The 15,716-nt window shown below is 40.3% G+C and overlaps 2 protein-coding genes across 4 annotated transcripts in view; both read right to left on the bottom strand.

Annotated features, from left to right (window-relative positions):
* Nucleotides 1–828: 828 nt before the first annotated feature.
* Nucleotides 829–6,325, bottom strand: LOC146673597 (uncharacterized). 2 transcript variants are annotated; one of them, XM_085390490.1, is made up of 7 exons: nt 5,972–6,325; nt 4,995–5,063; nt 4,701–4,833; nt 4,409–4,491; nt 3,965–4,206; nt 3,334–3,440; nt 829–2,178 (listed from the first exon to the last, which is right to left on the bottom strand). In XM_085390490.1, the coding sequence occupies exons 1-7, from the start codon at nt 6,213–6,215 to the stop codon at nt 1,053–1,055; spliced, it is 2,004 nt and encodes a 667-aa protein (XP_085246616.1). In that variant the 5' UTR covers nt 6,216–6,325; the 3' UTR covers nt 829–1,052. The 2 variants fall into 2 exon arrangements, 1 of the variants encoding a protein (XP_085246616.1); XR_014908700.1 differs by having other exon boundaries at nt 2,039–2,178; nt 3,895–4,206.
* Nucleotides 6,326–9,647: 3,322 nt separating this feature from the next.
* The window catches only part of LOC146673594 (uncharacterized), a 36,516-nt gene continuing 30,447 nt past the window's right edge, over nt 9,648–15,716 (bottom strand). For both annotated transcript variants that reach the window (XM_085390422.1, XM_085390431.1), the window contains 5 exons: nt 15,268–15,479; nt 13,125–14,116; nt 12,923–12,992; nt 10,485–10,659; nt 9,648–10,367 (listed from right to left, as the gene is read on the bottom strand). In XM_085390422.1, coding sequence (XP_085246548.1) covers nt 10,163–10,367; nt 10,485–10,659; nt 12,923–12,992; nt 13,125–14,116; nt 15,268–15,479 — 1,654 coding nt within the window. In that variant the 3' untranslated portion in view covers nt 9,648–10,162. The remainder of the gene's footprint in view (nt 10,368–10,484; nt 10,660–12,922; nt 12,993–13,124; nt 14,117–15,267; nt 15,480–15,716) is intronic.

The raw sequence follows: 15,716 nt of genomic DNA, 5'->3' as shown, positions 1-15,716 counted from the left end.
GAGCTAGTTTCCACTAATGAGAAAAACAATCTTTTTTGTTTTACATCCACTTTTGTAATTAGCTCAAAATTTTGACTCAATATCTTTAGAAGAAACAAGTTTCAAGATGACATAACTCTAAATTTCAAACATTAACATTGACGCACCATCCTGTGGTGCAAATTGGTTTTCCATGAACGTATAACCTGGTATATATATTTCAGCTGATACCTCATCAACACTGTGCCTCTTGATGATGTTTTGAGCATAACAAAATATACAACCCCCCCCCCCCCCCAAACTTATTTATCTTTTTTGTGTTTTCTTTATTACCGAGGGCACCACTGAAATTTTTGTTATGTTCTAGCAACATAATAGCAAAAAATAAATACATCTTAAAGATGTAAATGTTGCTTCTTCTCTTTTGTTGACAGCTTTTTTAAGTTGTACAACTTTTTAAACTAATTTTAATTAAGTTCCACAAAATCCCCCAGAAATCAAATATTTTTTCATCTTTTAGATATATACAAATATCTCTCTCTATACATTTCCTGTCTGTCTTTGCATGTGTAATATATATATATGATTTTGAAAACATGAAGTCAGAATCAAGACTGGTTTTTTTGCGTTAATTTTTTTAAATTAACGCAAATTTGTTTTTTTCTTACTGACTGACTGAAAGTCTACTTTCATGTTTTTCCTTACGCTACAGGGTAAGATAGTGTCAGTTATTTCTGTGAATCTGCTGGTGTGTGTTTTTAATCATTCAAACATGTTCCTTACATTTTGATTTCTTCCCTTTAGATTTGGCTTAATTGTCTTTCAAAAAAGCAGAACTAGTCATCTCTTTAGGCTTTTCAGTACTTATATCCAGAAAAACAACCAATTATGCAGTTCTTTCTTAATAAAAATTATTTATTCATTAAATAATTTTTATTCATGTCCTTCTCTCAAGACCCAAGTATTTATGTCATGAGCTTTGTTACCAAAGGAATACCTCATTTAACACTTTTTCTTTAAAAGAAAAAAAGTCAAGAGTCGTACAAGTTGCATAGGAGGGAATCGAGCCCATGTTAACACACTGTCTGGTTTTCGGGCGGGTCACTGTCTTTTTTTTTGGCCTCGTGGATCTTCACGTGTGACTTGAGAGTACCGCGGTGCGAGAAGCACCTCTTGCAGATGTCGCACTGGTACGGTTTCTCTCCATTATGGGTCCTCATGTGGGTCTTCAGCTGAGTTTGGCGAGAGCACGCTCTCCCACAAATGCTGCACACAAACTGTTTGATGCCTGAATGGCTCCTGACATGGTCGTTCAGGTGACACTTGTGCTTGAAGGAGCGGCCGCACTGGGAACAGCTGTACGGTTTCTCGCCGGTGTGCATTCGCATGTGAGCCTTTAGACTACCTTTATAAATAAAAGCCTTTTTGCACACCAAGCAGATGTGTGGCCTCTCATTGCTGTGAATCTTCATGTGAGTCGACAGAACGCTGTTTGACATGAAGCTTTTGCAGCAGATGTGGCAGAGATACGGCCGCTCCCTGACCGTGTGGATTTTCTTGTGAGAATTTAAAACGTGCGGGCATCTGAAATGCTTCCCGCAAACTTCACAACTGTGGGGTCGCTCCACTGTGTGAGTCAGCTTGTGCCGTCTCATTGATCGAAGATGGGAGAGAGCTTTCCCGCAGATGTTGCAGTGGTATTTCTGCAGGCCAGCGTGCTCCTTGCAATGAATTTCCAGCTGCTCCTTTAGACCAAATGATTTAGCGCAAGTTTCACATTTGTATTGTTTCGCCTCTGTTTGCAGAGACATTTGGTTATTAGAGTTGTGATATTTTGGGTCATTTGTAAGATGTCCCTTTAATGTTTCCACTGATTCAAAACGTTCTCCACAAATTCCACAAACAGCCGGTGACTCATCCACGTGACTCCATGCATGTTGAATCAAGCTGTCCTGGTTTCCCTGGAGTCCACACACTTTACAGGCTATTGTACTTGTCTGAATTGTCTCCGAACTACTTTGGAGCTCTTTTGCCTTCGAACGTTTTGCCACCTGCAGCTCTGGGTTTAATGCCACGACTCCATGTTTGTCATCACTAGACCCATTTACAGCAGCATCTTTTGTTAGCAAGAGCTGTAGTTGTGATGCTGAGCTGTTGGCCATGACATCCACTTTGGTATAGTCTAGTTGTTGAACGGAGCTGGTAAGAAAACAAAGATTTTCATAAATTCATTTATGAATATTGACTGAAAAATACGGACAAGCCAAGAATTATAACAAATTGCTTGCAAACCTCACATTAATATAATAATCAAAACTTTATTTGAAATCATGATATTTAAAAGCTGTGAGGAGCTGGCTATTATGTTGGTCGATAATAACGTATTTTTAATATCAAGAATATGGAGCAATTAAATGTTTTAAATGTTGGGTACAAATAATTTTAAGACTATAGAAATAGCTAATGAGTGTTCCTTCAGTAGGTTTCTTTTTACTGATGGTTGCAGTTCTCAATGAGGGTAATGAATACAAATTAAAATTTAGTTCATTTTGTGAATTTATTATAAAATCAAGAATATTTCTTGGTCATGGATCAGTGTTTTAATTCATTCCAGTCGTTTTGCCTTCAAACATAATTTTTTGTGTAGATCATTTTTATTTTCTATGATCTATTGTAACAGTCTATTCGGGCACGGATGGACTGGCCCGTATAATTATATCGACAAAGAATTAAATTACATTCAACTATTAGTCCACAGGCTCGCCAGCCCAATAGGGGAAATGCACAATATGCAAGACTACCAGTCCAGGCCTGTAACCCTTTCACACATAGTGGTCACTACAGTGAACAGCTATTCAAAGGCTGTTTTCTGTATTTGTGTCAGTGTTGATGTTACACTTACACATGAACCACTACATTGGACGCTGATGTGTCACTCTATACCCTGTCACCCACTGGTCGTTTAATGTTACTATAGGTGTATGACGTGATACATTGTAATTATTGTTATTTAACCCTGTCATGCATGAATTATAACAACCTCAATCAGGATCTTTTTTCATCTTTTCATGCCTAAATATGAATAAAAATACTTAAGAAAAAAAAATCCTGATTGAGGTTTTTATTTGGTTTTATGTAAAGAGTAGAGTGTCATCTGTCAACTGTTTGACATTGTGTTTGTAAATGTTTTGCTTTTACATACAAGCCAGCAATTCAAACGGTTGTGTTTGTTAGGGGATCTTTATAGGGTGGTATACTTGCTAATATTTCATTAACAGCCTGTAAAAAGGACACACTGTTTCATTGACCCTTAAACAAAATAACTCAACATTTCTTTTTCAGTTTTTAATTCACCTTGAAATGGCTTCATCGCCTTTCATAAGCACTCTGTCACTGTGTGTTAAAGGTTTATCACTTGTGGGTAACAGGTGAAGTTCTTCCTCCTCGTCTTCCTCTCCTGTCTGTAAGATAAAAAAAACAACTTTACAAAAACTCAGAAAGTACTAACGTCATTTAAATCAGTTATTCTTCTTGTTTTAGTTGTTTGCATTTTAGTCAATCAGAACATGGTTTTAACGCAGGTCAAAGCCATTTGTTTTGGCTCATCTGACTGTATCTCAGACAGACACAGTGGGAAAAGCTTATTTTAGGACATATTTCATCACCATTTTTGCCAAATAAACACAAACTTCCATGAAGATATCTCAATACTAACAGAACCAAGTTCAGAGCAGCAATTCAAGTTACAGTTGATCTGTTATTACAGTGGAAATGTTCTGCTCTGTTCAGTGGTGTGTTCGTGCTGTCATTTGTTTTGTTTCCTAAAGAGTCAGCTGGAAGCAGAAGAAATCAAACGCACCATAAGAGGTATTTAGTTTTGAACACTTATTTGTAATTTTTCCTTTAATGTTTTACCTGTTAACAGACTTTTCATGACTATAACTATATCTGTGGCAGCAGTGAGGAAAACTACTCTAGTGTCGACCTTAAGTTTGACATAGAGGACAGCCTTTTCAAGCCCGGTGGGCTTCGTGGTCCTGTAGATGTCTTCTGGTGTCAGGGTCTTCAGCATGAGCCTCTGGAGTCTCTTACTGTGGTCAGACTTGAAGATGTTCAGCGGTTTGTCCCCGGCCAGCTGAGGGAACGTGGACTTGATCATGTCCAAGAAGTCACCCTCCTTTAGATCACGGGGACACTTCAGGTCCTCAAACAGAGTTTTTTTAAACCCTGAAAAAGAAGAAACCATCGTGAGATCAAGACTTTGCAAGCAGTGAGGAAACAATGGTTATCCTGGCCGGCAGCATCTCAGAACTCTGCAAGTTCATCTGCAAGTCCTTGAACATTTAAGGTTTTTAGTATCGTTAGGTCTGGCTATTTGGTTCAGGTGCTAAGATAGGAACTTCAAATGTACCCATGTTTGAGAGCATACCGTCTTGAGAGTCCTCCAGGAAACAAATCCTGAAATGTAGATGTCTCTGTGTGTCACTGAGCCAATGTCTGCTGGACTTCTTCCTGTCAGGAGAAATGGTAGTTGTGTTAGAGCACTACATTCAGGTCAGTACTGGCAAAGGTGAAGCCGTGGTGCAAATGCAAAGTTTTTTGTTAAAACACAAAGCGTCACAATGTAAACTAACTGTAACATCCAGACTGTTGACATAAACTGTTGAAATAATTTCCCGCAGGGATCAATAAAGTATTCTGATTCTGATTGCATTTGTAACCTTGGTATTTCATAATCCGGGTGCATCAGATTTTCTCTTTTCTGCCTGGAACTCATCGACATTTGGGCCATCCGCTGCTCATCTTCATCTTCATCACGACGTAGCAGACTTGGACTTCCAGGACCCTCCATACCTGGAAACATTACACACCCTATTTTACTATTTACTACCATATGTAAGTCTGAACATCATCTTTAGTGTTGCAGCAAAAACGTATTGTCCTTAGAGTCGTTCATTCACTCATTCCTCCTTTTTCTCAACATTTAAGAAAACAAGCTTTGACAGAAAACAAACCCGGCAGATGTGTGTGCTGCTGATCCTCTTTGTCTCCGGTCATGACCACCACCTCATGGATGTCCAGATCTGTGACAAGAGATTACTTTTGTCAGTCAGATCTGATCAGTTACTTCATGTATGGCCAAACACAATATTGCTATGAACAGCTGAAAGCAACATGTATTTTTAAAGAGCAGCTTTAAAGTTGGGATTTAGTCCTGTTTATCACTCAAATAACTGCAGACTGTGGAAAATCTGACATCCTAAATTCTTAAAACTGATAGAGCAGGCTTCATGTGAACTGTGAAAACTTCACCTTTATGTTTTATATGTAAGCTCATTTCCAACATTGAAAAATAAAAATTGCTGATCAGAGCCAAGTCCAAATTTCAAATCAGTATCTCAAAATTGCAACTAACTCCTGAAAAACTGTAAATTATGAGTCATTAAGTCAAAAATGTTTATAATCAACTCAAGTTTTGGGTTAATTAAAAATGTTGACAAGCCGACTTGAAAATGCAACTTACTTCTGAATAACTAGAAATTTCAGTTATATTCAATTCAATTTTATTTATTCAGTGTCAAATTACAACATTTGCCTCAAGGCGCTTTTTAATATATGAAAAAGACCCTACAATAATACATAGAAACCACATCACACGCACTTTGGTGACAGTGGGGAAGGGAAAGCTGCAAGTTATTAAGTCAAAATTTAAGAAACACAAGTGAAAAGTTTGAGTTTTAGTAGAATTAATTTTTCATTAGCTTCAGGGGGTGGGCTGCCCATAAAGTTAAAGGAACCCCAAAAGCGGTGATTGTCTCACATTATCCTGTGAAAGCTGACTAAACGCATGCCGACTTGTTAATACATTTCTAAACAATTGTGCGGACATTTTCTTCTTGCACTGTGAAGTCACTATATTCACCAGCTAGCGAGGAAATATTAAATGAGTCATTTTTAAATGAAGTTCGGCAAATCCGCCTCTGTCACTGACCTGTCCTCTCAAGCTTGACCCGAGGCTGCAGGAGCTCCAGCAGTCTCCTCTGCCGGTCGATCTCCTGCCTGAAGCCCGCAGCCTCCTCCTCGTAGTCGGCTACAGTCCTCTCCACCACTGCTAAGATCTCCCGGGCGGCTGTGCTCAGTTTCTCAGTGATGATTCCTCTCAGTATGTCGCTCTTGGACATGTTAGCGACGCTGTCGGGGGACTCCGAGTTGCCGCTCTTCTCGAGATAAAACATGTGTGTGTTTTCACGGGTCCGTCTCAGAGGCGAACGACACTGACCGGACGGTGTTCTTATTGTGCTGTCGCAAAATGTGTCCGGGGAGAAACGTTATAAAGAAAGCAGACTGAAACACTGTATACACACATTTACTATAAAAAAAAAAAAACAACAACCCGTCTGGAGCATGACAGTATCTATCTATCTATCTATCTATCTATCTATCTATCTATCTATCTATCTATCTAGATAGATAGATAGATAGATAGATAGATAGATAGATAGATAGATAGATAGATAGATAGATAGATAGATAGATAGATAGATAGATAGAGGGAGTGCAGAATTATTAGGCAAGTTGTATTTTTGAGGAATAATGTTATTATTGAACAACAACCATGTTCTCAATGAACCCAAAAAACTCATTAATATCAAAGCTGAATGTTTTTGGAAGTAGTTTTTAGTTTGTTTTTAGTTTTAGCTATTTTAGGGGGATATCTGTGTGTGCAGGTGACTATTACTGTGCATAATTATTAGGCAACTTAACAAAAAACAAATATATACCCATTTCAATTATTTATTTTTACCAGTGAAACCAATATAACATCTCCACATTCACAAATATACATTTCTGACATTCAAAAACAAAACAAAAACAAATCAGCGACCAATATAGCCACCTTTCTTTGCAAGGACACTCAAAAGCCTGCCATCCATGGATTCTGTCAGTGTTTTGATCTGTTCACCATCAGCATTGCGTGCAGCAGCAACCACAGCCTCCCAGACACTGTTCAGAGAGGTGTACTGTTTTCCCTCCTTGTAAATCTCACATTTGATGATGGACCACAGGTTCTCAATGGGGTTCAGATCAGGTGAACGAGGTGGCCATGTCATTAGTTTTTCTTCTTTTATACCCTTTCTTGCCAGCCACGCTGTGGAGTACTTGGACGCTTGTGATGGAGCATTGTCCTGCATGGAAATCATGTTTTTCTTGAAGGATGCAGACTTCTTCCTGTACCACTGCTTGAAGGTGTCTTCCAGAAACTGGCAGTAGGACTGGGAGTTGAGCTTGACTCCATCCTCAACCCGAAAAGGCCCCACAAGCTCATCTTTGATGATACCAGCCCAAACCAGTACTCCACCTCCACCTTGCTGGCGTCTGAGTCGGACTGGAGCTCTCTGCCCTTTACCAATCCAGCCATGGGCCCATCCATCTGGCCCATCAAGACTCACTCTCATTTCATCAGTCCATAAAACCTTAGAAAAACCAGTCTTGAGATATTTCTTGGCCCAGTCTTGACGTTTCAGCTTGTGTGTCTTGTTCAGTGGTGGTCGTCTTTCAGCCTTTCTTACCTTGGCCATGTCTCTGAGTATTGCACACCTTGTGCTTTTGGGCACTCCAGTGATGTTGCAGCTCTGAAATATGGCCAAACTGGTGGCAAGTGGCATCTTGGCAGCTGCACGCTTGACTTTTCTCAGTTCATGGGCAGTTATTTTGCACCTTGGTTTTTCCACACGCTTCTTGCGACCCTGTTGACTATTTTGAATGAAACGCTTGATTGTTCGATGATCACGCTGCAGAAGCTTTGCAATTTTGAGTAGTGATGTGACGTTCTGTATCGAGGCTTCGAAGCTTGTGTCGAGTAATTGAGGGGGCGTTTCCGCGATGCGCGTATCCGCGATGCTTCATTTATGGGAGGGGCTGAAAATGATGACGTCCGAAGCCTCGCTGCCCGGCTGTACCACGTGACTGGTTCATGAAGTGGTTCGAACTTTGCCGCGAGCTATGACAGAAATATAAACCCCTCAGACTTCATTCAAAATGTGGGTGTTTGATGGAGAGTTGCGGTTAGTGAGAGTTAGAGACAGTTTGGAGGTTTATGAGAGTGAGGAGAGAAAGTCAGGAGAGAATGGAGCCAGCTAAGAAGAGGAGGATGTCCTCCCCTGTGTGGGAACATTTTGATTTTATTCCTCCCAACAAGGTATGTAAATTTCTACAGAAGATGTATTTTCATAATACTGATGGTGCAATATAATTTATGTTAAGCTGTCTTTACTTTTGTACAAGGTGAAGTGTTTGCTATGTGCCAGGGAGCTGGGATACAACAACAACACCTCATCCATGCTTAGGCACTACAGAGCTTTGCATGAGAATAAGGGGAACACCGATTGTGGAGCAAGACCAGGTGAGCCATCAAATGTCATGATAATATAGCATGCAGTAATGTTACTAAATGATATAACAATATTATACAACTGTAATAAGTTACGTGTGTGATATTTATATTTGTGCTTTGTCTTTATTGTCTTTCCTCAGGAGAACAATCTCAAATAGATGAAGACCTGGTTAGCATGGTGATTGAGGACTCCCAGCCATTTAGCATTGTGGAGGACAAAGGATTCAAAAGATTTGTTAAATCATTAATCCTAGCTATGTTCTCCCCACTAAAAAGGTCATAAAAGCAGTGAAAATGTAGTTTTTACAGAATAAAATGTGAACAGGCAGGACTGAGGCTCAAAGCCTCAGTGTGTAGCTGTCCATACCTCAACGTTACAAAAGCACAACCACTGTCCACACCCCAACCACACCTCACCTCACAGTAAATGATCATTTCCATTTTAAGCATTTCCAAATGATCATTTTCCATACTGCCAGTATAAATATACACAGTGTACTGCATCACTACAATATAGATGTTTTACACACTCCTTTAGTTGTTGACATTTACAGGCTGTGTGCAAAAGGCCACACTCTTCAAATTCATGCCAACTAATATTTTTACGTCCAGTAGGTGTCCTGCTAGAGCAAATGAAGCTTCATGAAGCTTTGCGCTTGGGTGAACCAATTGATGAAAAGCTTCAGTGCTTCACGAAGCTTCATCTGCCCATCACTAATTTTGAGACTGCTGCATCCCTCTGCAAGATATCTCACTATTTTTGACTTTTCTGAGCCTGTCAAGTCCTTCTTTTGACCCATTTTGCCAAAGGAAAGGAAGTTGCCTAATAATTACGCACACCTGATATAGGGTGTTGATGTCATTAGACCACACCCCTTCTCATTACAGAGATGCACATCACCTAATATGCTTAATTGGTAGTAGGCTTTCGAGCCTATACAGCTTGGAGTAAGACAACATGCATGAAGAGGATGATGTGGACAAAATACTCATTTGCCTAATAATTCTGCACTCCCTGTATATATATACTTTTTTTTTCATTCCACTAAGATCCTCAGTTTGAATCCACTGGCTGACTTGGCATGCTTGCATCACTGTCGTGTTGTACAAACCCTTCTGAGAGGATTTGAACTTTGTGGCATACTGAATAAACATAGTACTAAACATAGTACTGCATAGTAAATAAACATAGTACTGCAGATGGCCCTTTATGCAGTCAGTGTGTAAACAATGAACTAAGATAAACAGGAAATGTAAAACAATGCCCAAATCTTACCCCAGAAATGTAACTTTAATTACAGTAATTTAAAAAAAGGTGTACAGTAAACAAAATATAGTACTTCAGAGTTTCTGCTAGAAAACAGCAGCTTGCATTGGGGAACATAAGTCAACCCAAACAAAGAAAACAGCATAAAGTTGTATTTGTTCCTTGTTTCTTTCACACTTTGAATTTGCACATTTCAAAGTCTTAAGCAAGGCAAAGGGTGATCTGTATAAACAGTCTGCAGAATCTGTGGCACCAGAAACTTTTCTGGTACTTGGTGCATGCAGCAAGTCCGAATGAAGAATGAAAGACAAATGCACTAGTCAAAGTGCACTCTCAAAACAATCTGATGACATCATACCTCTTTAAAACCGACAATGTAGACTATGACCAGTGCATGGGACCCAAAGTTCTGGTCTGGATATCCAGCCACTACACTGCAAGCTCCAAAGTGTCGGCCGTTGCTCCAAGAGGTTCTTCAGACCCCAGAAATTCGGATTTCTCCACGAAAACAAACATGAATGTCAGTTTGATGTCCCCTGAAGTGATGGAAACATGGTTGTGTGGGTGTAAACAGCTGGGTTCACATCCATTAGTTTCTTTAACAGTTTTAAAACTTGGGGGTTGACTGGCGAAGTCTTTTCCTGTGTGAACTTCCCAGTCTCCTTTGACGGGAATTTGCCTTGTGGAACTTTGGTGCCTGTGTCGGGATTTATCCCAATCAATCGCCTGGAAAAAACAAATGTGTGGTCAGATCCAAAGTGACACAGGAACGGGTTCTTGCAAGCCTTTTAGCACAAAGACCTCACATCACAAATTAACAGCTGGAAAATGTACTCATCTAACCTTTGAATGAATTCCAGTGTGCATGCAGCATCGTCTTGATACTGAAGATTGAAGATGTAGTAAGTAGAAAAGACAGCAGCGAGGCCGGACAGAAAAGTCGGCTGGATGCCCTCGCAAATGATGTGCCCCTCAAGACTGATCATCCAGCGGCGAATGGAGCTTTCCGGTGATTCGGCTTAAAATCCAAATAAAATCCCACCATTAGTACTGAAATGGTAATGAGCTTATTTATTCAATATACTTCTTCAGTGCAAATGTGTTAATAAACACACAGAACCATCAAGTACATCACTCATACCCTGTCAAGAACATTTAACATCTGTATCTGACCAGAATTTCGCAGTTAGGCATGAAAATAAAGCTGTAGATTTTCCAGTCACACAGCGTGACTTCAGCTTCCGGAGTCGCGCCCATAAAATAAAATTTTAATATGCCGATGATTGTGTAGTGTATATGACTCGGCAATATATAAAACATTGTTCATGTTGACTGAACATATATTTACAGGGAACTTTGGGCATACAACTTGCAAAAGCAAGCTAGATAAGCTTTGTTTTTGTGTTGTGTTTGTTTTCTTTGGGGTGCTGAAGAGTAGCTTGTTGCAGAAGCTGTTTTTTAAGACATGATTTTCTTCTAATTTATTGACTTTGACAATTTTTTGATTTGCAAGTTATACAAAGTCTCCTGTGTTTTTTTCATCATAATAAAATAGAAAATGGAAATGGAGAATCTTCACCACTTGAAGGTGCTAAAACTTCTACTGCCCAGACAGAGTCCTCCAATATCAGAGGAGCTATGGAGAAAATTATGAGCTGGTGTCTTCCAGTGATCATCATATTGAATGTGAGTTGTGCCACATTTATGCTTTACAGCAGACAAACAGGTGAGGGTAACATTTTCTAATTCAAGATCAGGAACAACCTGCAATCTGTGAAGGTGCCAAAAAACGTCAGCATGACTCTGCCTTTTGTTTTAAGCTTCAGTCTCTGGAGACCTGTTGGTGACTTCCTAACTGGATGACGATTACTGCAGTTTGCATGGAAAATGTGCAAAAGAGACAAGGCAAGTGAAAGAAGCCAACAGTGAAACCGAGTGAAAAATATGGGGGGGGGGGGAAGGCAACCGGTAATTAAAATTTGACCTCCTTTAGGTCGACTGAAGGCTCATTAACTCATCTCGGTTTAAGTTGAACTAAATTTCTTGTGACTTTTAGCATTTGGCAACGGGTGAACGTTCACTGTTGTAACAGGATTCTTGGGTAATAAGATAAATCTTTGTTATGACATTATAAGTCATGAGTTATGAAATTATAGTGAGGCTATTTTTCTTCTCAAGAAGCACTTAATGCTTAACGCTGTTGGCTTTTGCAATCATAACTAGGGATGTGCACCGGTGTCCGGTTCTGACATAAACTGTAGTAACCAGACCGAAAAGCAGCGCACATTTCGGTGCTTTATTTCGGTGCTTTATTTCGGTGCTTTTTTTTTCCTGAGCTGTGATACACTTCTAGCCAATCATTTTACGTTTCCGAGGATAGTAGGCGGGCCCAGGTACGTACATTCAGTTAGAGCAGAGCTACAGATTAAAAATGTCCAAGGCGAAGCGGTCAAAAGTCTGGCTGTACTTCACAGCAAAATATGCAAACTCAGCAGCCTGCAACAAGTGCTTTAAGCTGATACTGTGATGCTGTCAAAGGAGATAACACCTCAAATCCGATGAAACACCAGGCGACGCATAGCGGTTTTTTTAAAAGCCGAGAAATGCGCCGTATTTGATAGCTTGCTGCGAGACCTCACACCGAGCGCATCTACTGCGGGTGGGTTGCCTGTTATGCAACATCCCCCAAAAACACGAAGAGGAGAGTCCTGGCCCCTAGCCCTGCCAGTGTAGCAGAAATGATGAGGATGATGATGGCAGCAGCAGCCGTTCTTCTCTGCGTGAGTAGTTTAATGTTGTTCGTGTGTAATTTACGTTGAGTAGGCTAACCACGTTATTACATTAATGCATGTAAGGTGAACTAGCAAACATCATCATAGCTACATGCAGCTGTCCTCTTGTTTGATGGCAGATACTCCCTTCACCCTGGTCAAAATGGCTAAAATGACCAAAGAAAAAGTGGAAAACAGTTAAACATGAGAGGTTTTTGGACAAAGTTTGTGTTTTTTCCATTGTTTAAGCACTGCTTCCAGCCAAGAGTGATACCATATATGCCCCATAGCTGCAGAAAAGGCTAACATTGTTATCTTTTTACAAAAAACCAGCTGAACATAAGAGGTTTTTGGACCAATTTTGTGTTCTCCATTCTTTAAGCACCGGTTTGAGCACCATTTGAGCACCGGCACTGTTTCAAAAGTACCGATTTGGCACCGGTGTCGGATAAAACCTAAACGATACCCATCCCTAATCATAACAACAAAAAATAAATATGTATGTCATACCGAGGAGTATCAGTCGAGGAGTTGCAGGTAGTTGGAGTGTCGTCTGTAATTCAGCTGCTGTGGCATTTGCCTAGGACACAGAGTTATGACTAAATTAATTAACAAAAACATGAAACAAATAAAACTGCTGTCTTCCCCAATAACAGAGACAACAGATACAGGTGTCACCTTTGAAGAAATCAAAAACCCTAAAATAACTCACATTTGCAAAAAGAATCAGTCCTCCGAGGGGTTCGGAGAAGTGAGCCATCAGAAGTTGCAGGATGCAGAAGGATAGTTCAAGTTTTGGACCCACTGAGAGGATGGATTGGATATCTGGATTAGTGGACTTGCTGAAGACCTCCACGATGGTTGGTCCACACTCCTCCATTGCAACCTCAAGAGTGCGAAGCACTTTGATATCAGTGAGCAGCTCGAAATGAGTATAAAGTCCATTGTGTGTGAAAAGATAAGGCCATCGGCCCCTTAAATCTCTAATAGCCGGTACTGGGAGTGCATTTATTTGGCGGCGCTGCAGGTAGAAGGTTACTTTCATGAGTTCTTTTACTTCGTCTTTTTCTACCATGCTTGAGCCATCCTGATGGTAAATTTCTTCCAGTCGCTGGCGTTTTCGCTCCACTGTTTCATTTGTCTCCTCCGGCAGCAGGCCAGGCTCAAATCTGGCGCAGCCATAATTGTTGGTGGATCCTCTTTTCATTCCAGACAAACGGCTGTGGCGAAAGTTGCTGGTCCGTTTCAGGTTATCAATTCGGTTTTTGATTTGAATCACAAGCGAGATGTAATCCTCTTCCAGCAGCTGACCGTTGTCACACAGATCAGCAAAGCTCTGAGGGTACTTACGGACAATGTTTCGGCAGATGGTTACACACTGAGCACGTGTTGGGTTTAGCTCGTGTTTCCTCATCTCATCTGCTAAAATTCTAACCATCTGTCTCCTTGCTGCAGGGGATGGTCTCTTGCCCTCAGCAACCGCTGCTTGAATTTCCATTGGCATGAGGTCCCAGGGCACCTGGAACGTCTCTGCCCAATGTTTTCTGAAAAGGGTGGTTTGCCCGCAGCTTTCTGAGTTGTCATGTTCTTGATTTGAGAGTGGGAGTACACCAGATGAAGTGGAGCAAGGTGACGCTGCAGGACTGCTGAGCAGTGAGCTAGAGGAAGGAATCACTGGCAGGTCCAAAGTAACCAGGTCTGTCTCTGAAAAGGAAAGGGAAAAAAACACACAGTGAGCTCAATTGTCTCTTATACAAGGGTGAGCTTAAAATAAGTTAATAATATATATATTTTTTTAAATACTGCCGACCGTCAGTCCGACCCCTGAGCCTCCCAGTATCCTCCTCCTATGGTATAATTTTCTAAACCCTACATCTCCTTGTTCTTGAGTTATGGATTCTTAAGGTTTTCAGAAAACTTGACCTCTAACGGTGAGTTCAATTTAACTGGAAATTGAACTAATCCAGGATTTTTAGTAGATGCGCCTATGTCACCCTGTTTCCAAGTTATCATATTCACAAACTTTGGTGTCCAGAATGAAGACAATACCCCACTAGCCTTTTATCAACAACCAAACCAGGAACATGAGAATACAAATACTAGCAAAAATCTCACCAGAAGGTTCTGATTTTCCCTAGGATCTGAGGCTCCATAGACATAATGAATCCCCCTTAACTGTTTTTTTTTTTAACGGAGTAGCGCCTCCATCCAGATAGATACCCCTCTGAATAGCCAAGTTACTCATTATATCGCTAAGGCCTTGGTCAGAAAAACCTAGACATCTATCTAACAGTCAACAGGGTGGTTGCCAGTAGTCTCTGGAAGTCGCTGGCAGTCGCTGTGAAAAGCTCCCTCAGCCACAGAGGGTCACCACACAGGTAGTTGATGTTTTATTTGGCAGATTTTTCATCCTGATTCTATTCCTGGAGCTCCCAAGGGATTTGTGTCTCTTTCTGGGATTGAATCAAGGATCGTTTGCTTGTTAGATAAATGTCTAAGCACTACTAAAGACCCATTCATGCAGGTCCGGTTCAGACTGCTGCCCCTGATGTGAACCCAGATAAACATCACATAATGGATGGATCAAGAGCTGCATCATATTAAAAGGTTTTGGTAAAAAACACAGACACTTGGCTGTAGCACTCAGTGGGGAAACCAGCAGTGTTAGAATGACAAAATAAGTTAACAGAAGTAAAAAACAGTTTTAAAAACTTTCAGTACAATTTTACCATTTCGCTGTACTGACGGATTTAGTGTTCAGGGAATATATATTTTAAGAAAAAGGCTGTTAGAAATGATCAGATATACTACTATAACATTGTATAGAAAAAATAGTGTATTTACGTCAACATTACCATTTTTAAATGCTTCCAGGAGTGTCTGTAATTGAAGGGGAGGCAGCAAGTCAGCAATATCATCTTCAATGACAAATTTTAGGTCCTGGGTAGACTCCACTCCATCACTTAACAGCTTATGAATCAATGACTGTTGAGTGTCTTCAGAAATTAATGGCAAAGCTCTGAGGATGATATCCTTCAGGTCTTCATCCAAGGGTTTCCTTTCATTACTGTGAGAAAAAAGATCCACGACACTCATGAAAATGTTTTCCTCCAAGACAGAATAGACTGAACATTTAAACACACATTTCCATGAAATGATTCTTCAGTAGCTAAATTGGTAGTCAGTGTTGAATAAAAGTCAATGTAATCTGGAACAATCTTGGTTCACATTCAGCATCTCGTTTAGAAACAGGAGTTTTAATAGTGGGTTAGCAATCCAGCATCTCTGTTTCCATTTAAGAATA

Source organism: Rhamphochromis longiceps, linkage group LG3 (genome assembly GCF_057381845.1).
Source record: "Rhamphochromis longiceps isolate RC_006_pf linkage group LG3, R_longiceps_female_GT1.1, whole genome shotgun sequence".
Classification (NCBI taxonomy): Eukaryota; Metazoa; Chordata; class Actinopteri; order Cichliformes; family Cichlidae; genus Rhamphochromis; species Rhamphochromis longiceps.
The sequence above is the reverse complement of the archived record's forward strand: the minus strand, read 5'-3'. Positions and strand labels throughout refer to the sequence as shown.

Bases quoted from the DNA above. Each gene is read 5' to 3' on its own strand.
- LOC146673597 (XM_085390490.1), bottom strand. From the start codon at position 6,215: ATGTTTTATCTCGAGAAGAGCGGCAACTCGGAGTCCCCCGACAGCGTC. The intron at 4,492-4,700 runs GTTACAAATGCA...TTCTCCTGACAG, and splicing joins CCGGATTATGAAATACCAAG to GAAGAAGTCCAGCAGACATT. The intron at 4,207-4,408 runs GTATGCTCTCAA...CTTCTTTTTCAG, and splicing joins CCTGGAGGACTCTCAAGACG to GGTTTAAAAAAACTCTGTTT.